Source organism: Nicotiana tabacum, chromosome 20, assembly GCF_000715075.1.
Source record: "Nicotiana tabacum cultivar K326 chromosome 20, ASM71507v2, whole genome shotgun sequence".
NCBI lineage: Eukaryota > Viridiplantae > Streptophyta > Magnoliopsida > Solanales > Solanaceae > Nicotiana > Nicotiana tabacum.
In genome coordinates this window covers 82,509,697-82,524,753 of record NC_134099.1, presented here as the reverse complement: position 1 = coordinate 82,524,753, position 15,057 = coordinate 82,509,697, and the positions used below count along the sequence as shown (strand labels likewise).

The 15,057-nt window shown below is 36.3% G+C and overlaps 2 protein-coding genes across 4 annotated transcripts; one reads left to right on the top strand and one right to left on the bottom strand.

The window, feature by feature from the left end:
• Window positions 1–2,909: 2,909 nt before the first annotated feature.
• LOC107782011 (pentatricopeptide repeat-containing protein At5g66520) lies at window positions 2,910–5,265 on the top strand. Its single transcript, XM_016602845.2, has 2 exons — window positions 2,910–4,997; window positions 5,129–5,265. The coding sequence occupies exon 1, from the start codon at window positions 3,076–3,078 to the stop codon at window positions 4,960–4,962; it is 1,887 nt and encodes a 628-aa protein (XP_016458331.2). The 5' UTR covers window positions 2,910–3,075; the 3' UTR covers window positions 4,963–4,997; window positions 5,129–5,265.
• Window positions 5,266–5,919: 654 nt separating this feature from the next.
• LOC107782010 (putative protein phosphatase 2C 59) lies at window positions 5,920–12,691 on the bottom strand. 3 transcript variants are annotated; one of them, XM_016602843.2, is made up of 9 exons: window positions 12,493–12,691; window positions 12,197–12,371; window positions 11,122–11,249; window positions 8,475–8,573; window positions 8,225–8,383; window positions 7,109–7,195; window positions 6,929–7,020; window positions 6,459–6,533; window positions 5,920–6,318 (listed from the first exon to the last, which is right to left on the bottom strand). In XM_016602843.2, the coding sequence occupies exons 2-9, from the start codon at window positions 12,277–12,279 to the stop codon at window positions 6,160–6,162; spliced, it is 882 nt and encodes a 293-aa protein (XP_016458329.2). In that variant the 5' UTR covers window positions 12,280–12,371; window positions 12,493–12,691; the 3' UTR covers window positions 5,920–6,159. The 3 variants fall into 3 exon arrangements, with proteins under 3 accessions (XP_016458329.2, XP_016458330.2, XP_075096779.1); XM_016602844.2 differs by having other exon boundaries at window positions 12,197–12,391; window positions 12,493–12,606; XM_075240678.1 differs by lacking the exon at window positions 12,493–12,691 and having other exon boundaries at window positions 12,197–12,430.
• Between the last annotated feature and the right edge of the window lie 2,366 nt (window positions 12,692–15,057).

The following is a 15,057-nucleotide window of genomic DNA, read 5'->3' as shown; positions in this document are numbered from 1 at the left end:
CCAACGCGGGAACGGACATAGGAGCGGTAGAAACTGGCAAAAGAACAGAAGTCGTCAAAACTGGTAAAGAAATACTTACGGTTGGCAGTAGAATGGAGGAAATAGGAACGAATGAGGAAAGAGGAGCTTCATCAAAAATAGGGTCGAGCTCGCCACTCTCGAAACCACTATAAAAAAGATGCTGAATTGACTAATTATTATCTATTGGTTCGATGTCCTCGTCAGAATGAATCAAAACAGGCTCGGTGGTTGAGGTTCGAGCAGGAGTGTCTTCAATTTCATCATCAATGATTATTCGCCTCCTGACCCTTGGCCTGGTAATTAGGGAGGTACCCTCCTCTTCCTCAGAACTTTCTTTTATAGCTTTCCTTTTTGGCAGCAAGGCTCGAGCCTTATCCAAATCAAGAGCAGCATTAGCAGACATGCGAATGACCATAGCTACTTCAACCGTCATTCCTCTAACGCCAAATCCTGATTAAAGGAAGGATATACATGATCAAAATTTAGGAAAAAATGCTTAATATGTGAAAGAAAAAAAACATATAAAAAAGGGGCATACTATGTGTTTTCACCTTCCAGTCATGTAAGGAAGAAATCGATTTCCAAGTTCTTTGCTCCCTAGAAGCAATCTTCAAAATTGAGTCTACCCAACCACGGAAGTTGGGAATAGGTTCCACATCTCCCATGGTTGCTATAAAAAACCAAGAAGAGACGAGGTTAAAAAAAAATTTCTTTTGAAATTCTCAAAAGTAGGTACGGTAAGTAAAAGGAAACCTACGTGCAAAATTCCACTTCTCAGGGAAGGGAGTATTTGTTTCGCCAATCAAGTCCACCGTACGAACAGCAACGTAACGGATATACCATCCACGATCTTTGTCATCTTCAGGATTTACCAGAACTTTTTTGCTCCTTGCAGTTAAGGTAAAAACCCCATGGCGTATTAAGTTAGGGTGGTATAAATGAATGAGGTGAGAGAAGGTGAAATTGACATTGGCTTTGGAAGATAAGTATCTCAAACAAGCCACTGTTCTCCACACTTGGGGACCGATTTGGGCCAAACAAATTGTAAAGAAACGGCAAAAATCAAGAATAACTGGGTCAATCGGAGGATTAAAACCTAGAGTGAAGGGGTAAGTATAAACAAAAGAATACCCACTTCTAAAGGAGGAAATTCTCTGATTTGGGGAAGGAATTGACATTCGAAGACTATCCTTCCAGTTACAATCTCTTCTTATGGTGGCGATTGTAAGCTCAGTTACTATTGTAGGATAAGTATCGGCTTTTTCCAAATTTGCAATTTGCTTTTGAAGAGACGTTTTGTCACTTTCAAAAGACAAAACCCAATCGCTGGGAACTATCTCATTAACTAAGGGTTCTTGAGAAGAATCAAGAATTTCTCTACTTCTAGAAGAGGGGGCCTTTGGGATAGAACTCCTTGAAGAAGAACCAGAGGAGCCGTCTCGAGTAGATTCTAACCCTGTTCGAAGCCTACCTCCTCCGCCTCTTCTGTGTCTAACAGGGGTGTTGGGGAATTGGTCTAGAATCGGAACTTTTTTACGGTTAGGGTTTGAAGATGACATTGTTAGGAAGGATAAGTCGAAAGAAAGTAGAAATAAAGAAGAAAATGTTTGCTGAAGATTTGTGAAGAAGACAAAGGAAGAAAAAGTTATATATATAATGGGAACCATCAAACTTAGAAGTGTAATGATGGAAAGCCTATAATAAAGGCAACTATCACTTCGTGAATAGTGAGAATGAAGAAATCTTGAAAAATGGTGTAAATAGCAGAATCAATCAGAAAATGACACCTGGGCAGAACATTAAATGGAAAAGACGACTGAGGCGTTAATACTGTCATAAACATTAATTGTGGCGAAAATTCCTTTTTTATGAAGATCCACTTCCCAATTATTTAATTGATAAATAAATGGAAAGTGGGGGGACTATCTGTATTGGGAAAAAACTGAGTTTATATTAAAGATGACGTGGCATGACACGTGGTTTGGTTAAATGGTCAAAGCGCAACAATTGACCTTGGCATGGATGGAGACAGCCACGGGAAGAGGAATTTAAATAGGCACGAGACGAAGTGCAGATACGAGTCTCGTACCAATTCAAGTCATTTAAAGCCAACGGATTAGAAGGCATTAAAGACAAAGATCTGATGACAGAAAGGAGTCCAAATTCATTATTAAATACCTGATACGTTAGAAAATTGGTATTTAATAGGAATGATTATATAACGGCTTATTTAATATCATTTATTACTCATAATTATATCATTAAAGCTGAGGCTTCATTCCTTTACCTAGAATTACCTATAAAAGGAAGAAGTATCATCATTTGTAAGGACACGGAGTACTATTGGGAACTTATTGAAATACAAAACTATTTGCTGCTTTACCATCATTCTCCAAAGTATTTTATTTTCGTCTCCTGATTATCAGTAATCCGAATTTCTTTTTAGTTTTGACCAAAGACTCAGATTTTTGGTTAAACAAGTTACTTGTTACGATTCAAATAAGGAAATTTTTTATAACTCCTTAATATTACAAATTCTTGCTGGAAAATTATTATAATTCCTTAATATTACAAATTCTTACAGGAAAAATTTAATAGTCAAAGTAGTTAATTTTACAATATTAGAGAAAATAATTAAATGACCATTTTGTTTAATGTGAACTCTACTTTTAAAGGGTAAGAAAGACAGAACGACATCGTCGGAACCTTGTTTGGTACTCATCAAAGACGCGACAATGATGTGTTGGCATGAGCACTAGTTTAGTACTAGAGGGAGCTAGATATCATCCAATGCTCAACTTAGTACTCCATAGTTTTTAAAGAACATTATACTCCAAGCAACATAAAGTACATAAAATTACAAGGATAAATGAACATCTCACATTACTCGCAAGTCTCAAATTAGACGTTGAGCTCTATAGATTACACTAGGCATGTTTGTCCTATAGTCTATAGATATAAAGAACTTCCTTAGCTTATCTTAGAAATATTGGATTCTCGTCAGTGTATTTTCTCTGTGGCACAAAGTTGTCATCATAATTAGCTAATTATAACATGCAATATGGCCTCTATCCTTCATGTCATTCCTACCCCACAATCTTCAGCATCACCCAAAACCAACACTCTAGGTACGCCCTTAAGGGCTTACCATCATGCTCAACAATGTCTGAACTCAAGCAATTCCACGCCCAAATTATCAAACTAGGCCTGTCGTGTGACAATGACGCAATGGGTCGAGTCATTAAGTTCTGTACCACTCTTGAATCAGGTGATTTAAACTACGCCCTCCAAATGTTCGATAAATTGCCTAACCCAGACACTTTCATCTACAACACTATCATTCGAGGTTACTTGCAATTTCAACTGCTGAAAGAATCTGTTCTTTTTTACTCCCATATGTTAGAGCGTTCAGTTAGCCCCAATAATTTCACGTTCCCTCTTGTTATCAGAGCATGTTGTATAGACAATGCTGTGGAAGAAGGAAAGCAAATTCATGGTCATGTGATAAAATTTGGTTTTGGGTTCGATAAGTTTTCTCAGAACAATTTGATTCATATGTATGTAAATTTTCATTTCTTGGAGGAAGCTAAATGGGTGTTGGATCATATGTATGAGAAAGATGATGTTTCTTGGACCACATTGATTAGTGGGTATGCTCAATTGGGGTATCTTGCTGAAGCTTTTCGAGTGTTTGATTCAATTGCGGAGAAAAGTTCTGTTTGTTGGAATGCTATGATATCAGCTTATGTGCACAACAACCAGTTTCACCAGGCATTTGCTTTGTTTGAAAGAATGATGTCTGAGGATGTTGGCATTGATAAATTTATTGCTGCAAGCATGTTATCGGCTTGTACACGACTCGGAGCGTTGAAGCAAGGTGAGTGGATAGTTGAACAGGTCAAGAAGAGTAGGATTGATTTGGACTCCAAGCTGGCTACTAGTATTATCGATATGTATTGCAAATGTGGTTGCTTGGATAAGGCTCTTCAGTTCTTTAAAGGGTTGCCAAGAAAAGGAATTTCTTCATGGAATTGTATGATTGGAGGGTTGGCGATGCACGGGAAAGGTGAGGCTGCAATTGAGCTTTTGAAGGAAATGGAGAGTGAGAGGGTAGCTCCAGATTATATCACGTTCGTGAATTTACTTAGTGCTTGTGCTCACTCAGGATTGATTGAAGAAGGAAAACACTATTTTCATTATATGAAAGAAGAGTATGGCATTGAACCTGGCATGGAGCACTACGGTTGCTTAGTTGATTTGCTTGGAAGAGCTGGATTACTGGAAGAAGCAAGAAAGATCATAAAAGAAATGCCTATGAGTGCCGATGTAGGTGTATTGGGTGCTCTTCTTGGTGCATGTAGGATTCACAAGAACATAGAGCTGGGGGAGATAATAGGGAAGCAGGTGATTGAACTGGAACCCCAAAACAGTGGCCGGTATGTGGTGTTAGCTAATTTATATGCTTATGCTGGTAGATGGGAAGATGTTGCCAATATAAGGAAGTTGATGAATGACAGGGGAGTGAAAAAGGCCCCTGGCTTCTCTGTGGTTGAATTGGAAGGCGTTGTTAGCGAGTTCATTGCAGGAGGAAGGACTCATCCTCAAGCCAAAGAGATATATGCCAAAGTAAATGAAATGTTGGATTGTATTAAATCTGCAGGCTATGTCCCAGATTCTGATGGACTACAACAGGATTTTGATGAGGAGGAAAGAGAAAATCCTTTGTATTATCATAGTGAGAAATTGGCTATTGCTTTTGGGTTGTTGAAGACTAAACCTGGGGCAGTTCTTCGCATCACAAAGAATTTGCGTGTCTGCAAAGATTGTCATCAGGCAAGCAAGTTAATCTCAAAGGTTTATGATCGTGAAATTATCGTCAGAGATAGGAACAGGTTTCATCATTTTAAAGATGGAGAATGTTCTTGTAAAGATTACTGGTAAAAAGATGGTGGAAATTGATGCAACGATCAAGAGAAGTATATCCTTCTTGTCTTACTCTTCACATATAGATAAAACATTGATTTTGTTATATATGCTGTAGACTCTTGGTTGAAAATGATTGCTTATTCTCCCTCAATTTGCATTTGATGAGATGGGTGCCTTGCAGCCTTGTTCAAATGTGAGAACCCTGCTGAGCTTGTCAAATGTGAGCAGTTGTCTTCGTTGAGAATAAAACACAGAAGATGCAAATATAGAGCTCTCAATTTGGTGCAGAACAGAAGTATGAGTTTGTGTAGCAATTATCCACCAAATCAGATTAGTATTATGATACTTCGAAACATCAAGGCAATATAGTTGCAACCAATGAAATGGACGTCGAAATGAATGCTACAGGAAGAGGAAAAAACAACCAAACATTGTATAACTTATGCTAGCTTCTATGTGGAGATTATTTTTTCTCCTTCTTTTAACCAAACAATGTATAAAGTTATCAATATTTTCCAGAAACCAAACTTGTACCTTTCGATAAATGCATGAACCATCCAATATATATTGGCAATTTATTACCTTGTCAAATTTGTCCTGTGTATAATGTTGTTTAACTTGTCAATTCAAGTACTATATCTCACTTTAGAGATTTGAGGGAATAGTCACGTAATTCGAATTACATAGCACAATGGCACAATGGTTTAACATTGCTTATCATGAAAAGCAAGCCATGATGTGACACAGTAACAACTACTACACTTCAATCCCGAGCAGGAAACACGTGCCAAGGAGGGAACATGGCATGGTGAGAACTCATCATAAATTTACTAGTTTTACACAAGCTGTCAACCTACAACACAACTGAATCAAAATGCAATAACATGAAAACTACAAGAAAACAGAGTAAAGATAATTGGAAGAGTTTCACCATTCTAGATTCATTCTCAGCAAGCTACAGTATGCAACAGGTAAGTGGAAGCGTACTGTTAAATTGAACATAAAACAGCAACAAATTGCGGATTGACTGTGTCAGATTCACTCTTGAACATTTCTTACAAGTTAGAGAAGCTGGAGTTTGACAATGTCTTCTAAAGGTTTCTTACATCACAATCGCATAAGTCTATCTATTTTCAATATTTACGTAATGTCCTATAGTTTTTCTTGTCTTCTATTACCACGGATTAGAAGTGGCAATTGAGCAATTACTTCTTAAGCCGAGACACCATGAGAGGAACCCTCTTGGTTACCCAGAAAACGGACAACCACAATGGTGATGTTATCTGCACTTCCTCTTTGATATGCTTCCTGCATCAGCCTCTTTGCTGCTTCCTCAGGATCTTGGATCGGCTTAACCATCGACACAGCCTCCTACAAATTTATGTGCAACGATCAGGTTGACTATAAACTGCTAGATATTTAAAGTAGAACCTTGGTATTTAATGGTTGTGTAGCTCAGAAAGAATGCTGGTTTCTTGATTCTTTCAAGAAAAAAGGGAATAAGTATGAACCTCATTCGTCACAACATCCCAGAGTCCATCACTTGCGAGGATAAGAAATTCAAGAGAGCCATCAACCTTTTCTTCCTGTATTTTTTACAGAAAATCAGGCCCACAAATACACCAAAAATATTAGGTATATAAGATGGGAAAAAGCAGTAAAAATTCAATTGAAGTATCTTCTAAGAGACATGCTATCAGCTGCTATCCAAAAGTTACACAGGTCATAAAATTATTATGAGATGGGCAAAAGCAATCAAGCAGCAAAAGTTTGTTGTCTGAAAAAGGTAGGGAGTATTCCAGAATTCAATAAGGACCAACTTTTGAATAGTTTCAGAAATCTACCAAAATATACATCTAGGTAATAGGTTCAAAAATACAAGTGCACATACATAGAACATTTGATATACAGCTCAAAAACATGAACAACCCTATGTTGCCGTATTCAACTATTGAAAGAATAAACAAGTTCTTCAAGTTACCTGTATTTCTGGATCAGCAACAACATATTGCTTTAAAAGTCTATCGCCAAACGCACGGGAAACAGCAAGTACACCTCCAACTCTCCAGGTACCTGCACACCATATGTTATGTTTGAACTGCATGCCTTTTAGAACCATTTCAACTGACTAACACAGGACTAAACAACATGAAGGGCTTACCTGCCCACATCACAAAACCTCCAGCATCTTCAATGCGCTGTCGCTCATCTGTTTGGTCAGGCTTGTGGTCTCGAGAAACAGCAATAGCTGAGAATGAAATTAGCATACTCTATTAGGTGACACAGCAAAACTACAGGGTCATATTTAATTTATAATAAAAACTATACCCTACTGTAACAAACGTTAAAACAGGCAAACTAAATGTAATTAGTACATTTGCCAAAACAGTATAGCAGGAATATACACTTGAATATTACTAGATCAACTTAGCAAGTAATATACAACAAAGATATTGGTTAGTAGTTGAACAAGGAAGAAAATGAAATGAACTATCACAAAGTGTGGTATTTAAAAGTGCTGACATGACATTTTCCCTATTCCCACAAAATTTCAGGAAATACCATCAAAATATGCAGATGTACTTCCTTTTATTTTATTCCATTCGCTCTAGAATGAAAAGTAAAGTATCCTCATGTTTTTATTTTATTCCATTCGCTCTTAACTTCAGTGAGCACTGAGCAGTGATATTTCACTTTTATACCGCAACATAAAGAACTAGTCATTGTAGTGTTAGGACCGAGTAATTAGAAACTAAGTTGCTCGGACTCTTCACTTTTAGTGCCGCACGTGTCGACACGACATGAGTGTTGGATCCGTACCAGATCTAGTCAATCGATTTTGGGTACTTTGATCAAAATCGACGAAGAAATTCGAGACAATACAACGATTTTTCAAATCAAAACAAAAGCTATGGTGAAATTGAACAAAATGGAATACCATGTATATAGAAATTTTTATGTCAATCCTTTTCCTTTTATCTCCTTCTCGGATTCTCCTCTTGATCAATATTTTTTCCTTATCGGAATACCTTGTAAGTTTTTCACATAATGTCTAACAATGTAGACATATTTTTATAACTCTATTTTCAGATATTTGAGTTATTTTTAGCCAAATCCCCGCATCCATATCGAACACCCACACCCGAGTCTGAGCAACTTAGATTAGAAAAGTAAAATCCAAAAAAGCATAATAAACCCCGTTAGCGCCTTTGGGCTGAAATACCCAAAGCAGGAGCCAAAAATCAAAAGAGAAATACCCATATCAACTAAGCCTTACCTGTGCCTCCCCTGCAGATAACAGCTCTGGAATCACCAACATTTGCAACCAGTAAACGATCACCTACAAGGATGGCAGTGGAAGCAGTCGATCCAGCATCTTTGTGCTGATTGTTTTCTGATTTCAGAAATTCAGAGTCTGTATGGCTGTATGCATCGGCTACAAAAGCAAATATATGAATAGAAGAGATATTGATAAGTTGTTTCTGAAAATGAACACAGCAACTATACTTCACACTATGTCATTATACCTATTGCTGATTTGGTGTCTGATATAAATTTTGGATGCCTTATCAGGTTGCTGAAAAGATCGTGTTTCACATATTCTGCGGCCCGAGCACCCCCATGACCTGAAATGAGAAATGCAGGTAAAACTACCCAATTGGAAGGCATGTAACCAACTTGGCATGAAATGGGAACTGTCTGTTAATTCGAATTTAAGCAGAATGAAGAAATAAAAATAACGAGGTGGTGAATATAATGTTATAGGTATCATCATCCAATCCCTGTTATGTTACAACTCATATGTCAATAGAGCTCCCTCAGCTTCCTGCAGCATATGAAGCATGCCTAACCATTGAGCGGTAACAAGGATACGGAAAATGATGCACATTTGCTGTACTCTAGGTACCATGCCATCACTAGGAACTAACAAAAGCACGTGCAAATTTCTCTAAACTTGGGAAGATTGACTGAGACACAAAAAGACCTTTCATAATAGTGATTCGACTATCACAGATTTGAGATTACTCCAGCCTGGACAGAATTACCGGTAAGAGGCAACTATAGCAGAAATTTGTCTAGGAGTGAGATCACAGAGAAGTTAAACAGGATATGGAGATCCAATCAGAATAAGTAGCCTCCTTTATCTTCTCTTTATCCTTCTTTATTTTGTTTTAACCTCCCAACCCCCCTCCAAAAGAAAGATGTCTTTTGCCTCAGATTCTTTCCAGCCTCAGTTATTTGTTTCCCTTCTTCTTTCCTGACCTGCTGCTCCAGTGCATTACTTGCCGCCATCCAATCCACCTGTTCTTTGATATATTCCTTTCTTTACAGTGTCTCGGCATCATCCACCAGCACAGTTGGAGGACCATTGACTATGAGAGCCTCCAACAAAAAGAATCCCTATTGTCTGAGCGTGTTAGAAGAAACCTTTTTATTTCTTATTCAGGAAGAGTGTAGAAGCGGAAAAAGAATACTTAGTATGATCAAACTTTTGTCAAACACATCCGATGTGTCATGGGTATCACATCTAGTACTACATGCCTACACTCTGTTTGTTGTTGGCATGTCTGACACATGTGATACATGTTTCATAAGATGACTTTTTCCGTAGTGGGATGCAATTAAAATATTCATTAAATAAGCTCAAACTTTTTGAAGTATCAAACATTTTAATTGACATACCTGTCCTTTCATTGATTCATACTAGTGAATATTAAATGACAATGTCTATGTTTACCAATATATGCATGTACGTCCAAGTATTTTTCAAGTGGATCTTTATGCTATTTAACGGATTACCAACCAATAACCAAAAATTCCTTGACAATAATCGTGTCCTTATTCTTTCTAGTGCTACCCAGATGATAACAGATTAACAGTTGGTGAGAAAGAAATCAATGTCGAGTAGAAACAGGAGAAACACAGAGGAGATGGAGTTCTCAAGCAGAAGCACTAATCCACAGCCAAAATATTGGCTTTAGCACCTGCTTTTCTATTTGAACCTCAACATATGCTTTTCATCTTTCTTATGCTAGAACGCCTAAAATTCAGTTATATTAATTTTTGCTCTCCAGTTCATTAACTCTCACTCTCTTGGGTTACCACCAATAATAACGCCTCAACTTCAAGCAAGTTTGAGTCTCCTCAATGTCCATGTCGCTCCATATAGACACATCTCAGTCCAATAATATAAAATTTAGTTTCTGTAGCACTACTAGAAGTTAATACACATTTTCTATAAACATATAAGTCATTGACAAGACTAAACGGCTTCTTGCAAATATTGGACCTGAAGCAAAGGTACTAGCATCACTAACCACTATTGGAAAATCAGACATTGTTTCAAATGCAAGCAAAATTCATGCAATGAGGTGTGCTCAAACAGGTAGACTCATGTGGTGCGCTAGAACATTGAACACAGTGCTCAAATACATACAGAAAGATGGGAAAAAGATGAAAAGGGAGAAGAAACAGGAACCATCCAAACACCCAGCTGACTAATACTCTAGACAACAATTCGTGGGTTTCTCAGAAAGAACTAAAAGTAGGGAACAGAGGGACACAGGACACATGGGCTGTAACCAAGCTAAGCCATTGACCGGAAACTGCTCTAAATGGATGACTGTTAAAGTAAGGCCAGTGTCTCAATAGAGGAAGAGCAGCATTGACTGAAAATATGGAGAGCACTCTCAGGCATGATAGTTACCAAATATTTACATGTTAACTGACCATTCAGGCACTTCTTTAGAGATGTGTGCATACACTCGTGGAATGTTAGCCCACTGAAATAGGAAGGTACTTCGCTCACTAATTGGAAGAGGTTTTAAATGAAGAATGAAGATTAGATAATTCTTAATTCCAGCAGATAATTTAAAAGTAATGTTTGTAGAAAAAAATGGCAGCAATCCTTAGCCCTCACCGCCAAAACCAATAAAAACGGAACATACAAACTGTAAGGATCTATAGAGTATCGAATAGCAGTAATCTGACAGCAAAATTCCAGACGAATTTATGGTCACCTGATTGAGATAATGAATGTCTTGCTACGTGTAAAAGCTTAAATGACATTAAGTTCTAAAACATATAAACAAATCAAGATCTGTATTTTTCTCGTTTTTTCTAGTTCGGGAACTTTATTCCAGTCAGGTGGGGGAAACAGAGTAGAAGAGTTACCATCAAACACTCCAAAGAGACCAACTACCTCTCCTTCTACACCATCAATTCTTGTCTCATAGAAATCCTCCATGGAAGACCTTTTTCCCGGGGAGCTAGCGTATCCATAGCTGAACTTCCCATTCTGACTGCAACGCATAGCATCTGTTAGACTACGGCTTTGCAACTTTTTCTGTCTTATATAAAACTTCATTAAAGCTTAATTAATCACAATGAAACCACTTTGAATTCTACTATTTAGGGATTTCTGGACAAGATGATATGCAGACAAAAAACAGAAAGAATATAATAATCACATGAACCTGATCAAACACAACTACAAATAATCTGAATAACCATAAAATCAAGTAGCAACTTAGGCAAGGATTTCCTTATATTTCTGAATTTATGACCAAAGAATAATCCTTTCCATGAAAGACACTTTGAATATTCTTTTCAATAGCAAATATGAGTCCTGCGATGCTTATTTGCATAAATTTCTATGTCAAACATCCATCAACTAATTCAAGTAAGAGCCGACCCATGATAAAGATTGCGCATTCATTCACAAAAACAACTCATAATCACATTCCAGTTGTCTGAGCATATCCAAACTCAATCCACATATCTAATCTAGTCGGATCCAGCAAGTAGAGAACCAATTTCAACCCAATGGAAAATTCATCTGGTTAAGACACCTAAAACAAGCATCTACATCATGAGGCGCGGTTACCCAACACCCAAGGAAGCAATTTTATAAACTAAGCTCCATCATATGAGAAAAAGGATTCTAACAAATGTCAGGAACATTGGAAAAAAGGAATTACATACAGAATTTCAGAAAAGACCTAATGAAAAGCAGCCCACATAATTTTCTTGACAATCCAATTAACATACATGAAGAATTTAGCACAAGTAAATAAATGGTTAGGTTCTATTTTCACAGAACCACCTTTCTGTATGACCATTCTCTACCTTTATATGCATAATATCCCAATCTAATTAATAAAAATCATTACTTTATAAAAAGAAATGCATAAAAATCGTTAGTTTACCAAAAAAATATAGCAGTACATAAATCAATGAGGGGAATCACCTTAGACCACCACCACTAACGGGCGCATCATCAGCATGAACTTGATTAGAAGATGATGATAATACTGAATTCAAATACCCCATTACTGTAACTCCTCTGAATTGATTTTACCCAATATGCAATTGCTTAATTATCACCAAAAATCCAAACTTTCATTTCAAGATTTGCAATTGAGCTGCCAAGAAAATGTCAGATCTAATGTTGAGCTCAGAATCAATCATGAAAATTCATGTAATTTAAATATGATAATATGTGTTGCAACATATGTGTTAGCATAATGAAATGAGAGAAATTACCTAGTGAAAAAGAATCAAATGAGGGAAATAACTCATTAGAGAAAGAGGAAGAGGAAAATGGACAAGAAAGAAACAAAAGTGTGAGGTGGGGTTGTTAATTTTCTGCTAATGAATTAGGTAAATGATTGTAATTATGGACAATAGGACTAAATTAATTATGTCAATGACAAGATTTGGGTTGTTAATTTTACCTGAAATAATCAAGAAAAGAATATGTTTTGAAATTATTGTTGGGGTTTTTTTTTTTTTTTTGGGGGGGAGGGGGGAAGGAGACAGGGGTTGTTGGTGGTGATGTCAAAGATTGGGGGACCAACCTATGAGGCCATGACCGAAAAATGAGGTAAGCTAAAGATAGAGAATTGGTCAAAAGACAAGAAAACTTGTCCAAATGAAACTTCCATTAAGGTTGCCCAACACTTGGCAATGCATAGAGTACTGAGGTGTGTAAAACTTTAAAATCTATTACTACTAATATTAATATTGTATGTATCACTAATTCAATCATTGATCCTCATGAATAGTTTTGAGTTTTATATTTTTCGTGGTTAGTATTTCATGAATTAAATGTATTTGGTTGAGGAACGATGATGCTAATATGCATGTTCGATTATACAGGGTTAGACATTATTTGAAATAATCATATTCGATTGAAGGTGTACATAGTACATATCAAAATAAAATGAGAAAATATTGCTTGAAATGATTTGATAATGTCCTATATCAACTTCGATATGACCTAGGAACTTACAGAATACCGAACTTGGATAATCGGTAGAAGAATGATTGGCTAGATCATTTGCTTCACTGCGGAAGAACCCCTTTCTACGCTACGTTCCCAATAAAAAGCCGTCATTCTTTTGTCGCTTGTTGGCCACACCAGAAGGAGACGAGGTAGACCTAAGGATATTTGTACGTTTACCTTAGGCCTTATTTTTCTAGAGTCTTTTGATCCAATATGATATTATATATATGCTAGTCGAAAATATAGAGAATTTCCTTAGACCTTGTGTTTTCTAGAGTCTTTTAGCTCAATCTTAATCTGAAGCTTATATGCTAATAGAAAATACAAAGAATTATTATTCTTATTATTATTGTTATTGTTGTGGTTATTGTTATTCTTTATTATTGTATAATGTGTCAGTGATGAGATTGAACCGAGCAATATGATTGGTGATATATATTTTATATAGACGATACCAATTTATTTGAAATTGAGACGTAATTATTGGGGTTGGAAAAAGGTAACAACAAATACAATTTGGTATACATCTAATTTTAGAACAGGGCATATTAGGCCAATAAAAGATATTTAGGTGCAAATGTTCATCTTGCTAAACCTTGAATGATATTGTAATAATGGGTATACTTGAACCACCAACTGCAGTGGTGAGATAGATATAATTTCTCCATAATTAATAAAAGATCTCAAGTTCGAACTCTCGAAATAAAATAAAAAAGATTAAAAATGTTCCCTCTTTAATGAAGCTTAAGCAACGAAGTCAATTTAGTTAGGTATATAGGGATTAAACCTTCTAAATAACCTACTATGTTTATCGATTTTTTTTATAAGAATTTAATCGGTCAGTTAGTAAAGAGATTTCTTGCCGATAACCACATAATTGTGTAGAAGGGAATAACTTCATATAAGGAGAATTTGGATTGAATGTGAAAATTTCGATTTCGGATCGAAGAAATAACAGTCCAAATAAGCATAAATTGGCTTAAATTTTTTGGGAGAAATTTAAAAATAGCCAGATTAACAACTGGTCGTTAAAAAATAGCTCAGTTTCAAAAGTAATCGAAATCTAACCACTTTTTATGTAAAGATAAATCTGAGCGAAAATATTGTTCAAAACCCGGAAAATACGCCAGTATATTATACTGGAGTTCCAGCATAAGTATGCTTGAACTCCAGCATATTATACTGGAGTTCCAGGATTGTATGCTGGAACTCCAGCATAATATGATGGAGTTCCAGCATAAGTACACTAGAACTCCAGCATAATATACTGGAGTTCCAGCAAGTATAATTGTCCAGTATAATATACTGGAGTTTGGAGCACCGGTGCTCCAGTCTCCAGTATATTATACTGGAGTCAGCAAAGTATACCGGTCCAGCATAATATGCTGGAGTTCATACACAAGTGCATCGAACTCCAGTATATTATGCTGGACCGGTCTCTGTTGCAGCAAAATAGTGGCTATTTTTTATTGACTTCGTAAACGCTGGCTATTTTTGAATGACCAGTTCGAAAACTGACTATACCGTGCTATTTTTACAAATGTTTTAAGTTAGATTTCGAATTAATCGGTAAAAATATTTTGATTTTCAGTTTAGCCCATAAGTTGAGGCGTTTCTTCTTCTTACAAAAATAAACACCAAAATAAAATTTTCATATTAAATTGCCTAAAAAGTTCCTCATTCTCACATCAATCATCCAAATAAAGTATTCAAATAATGAACTCATCATCGATAAAATGTAACAGAGACATTAATAAGGACGATAAAAATTAACAATAATAAAATCTTATCAAAATAGAAAGTATTCTGACAGTAACTTAATA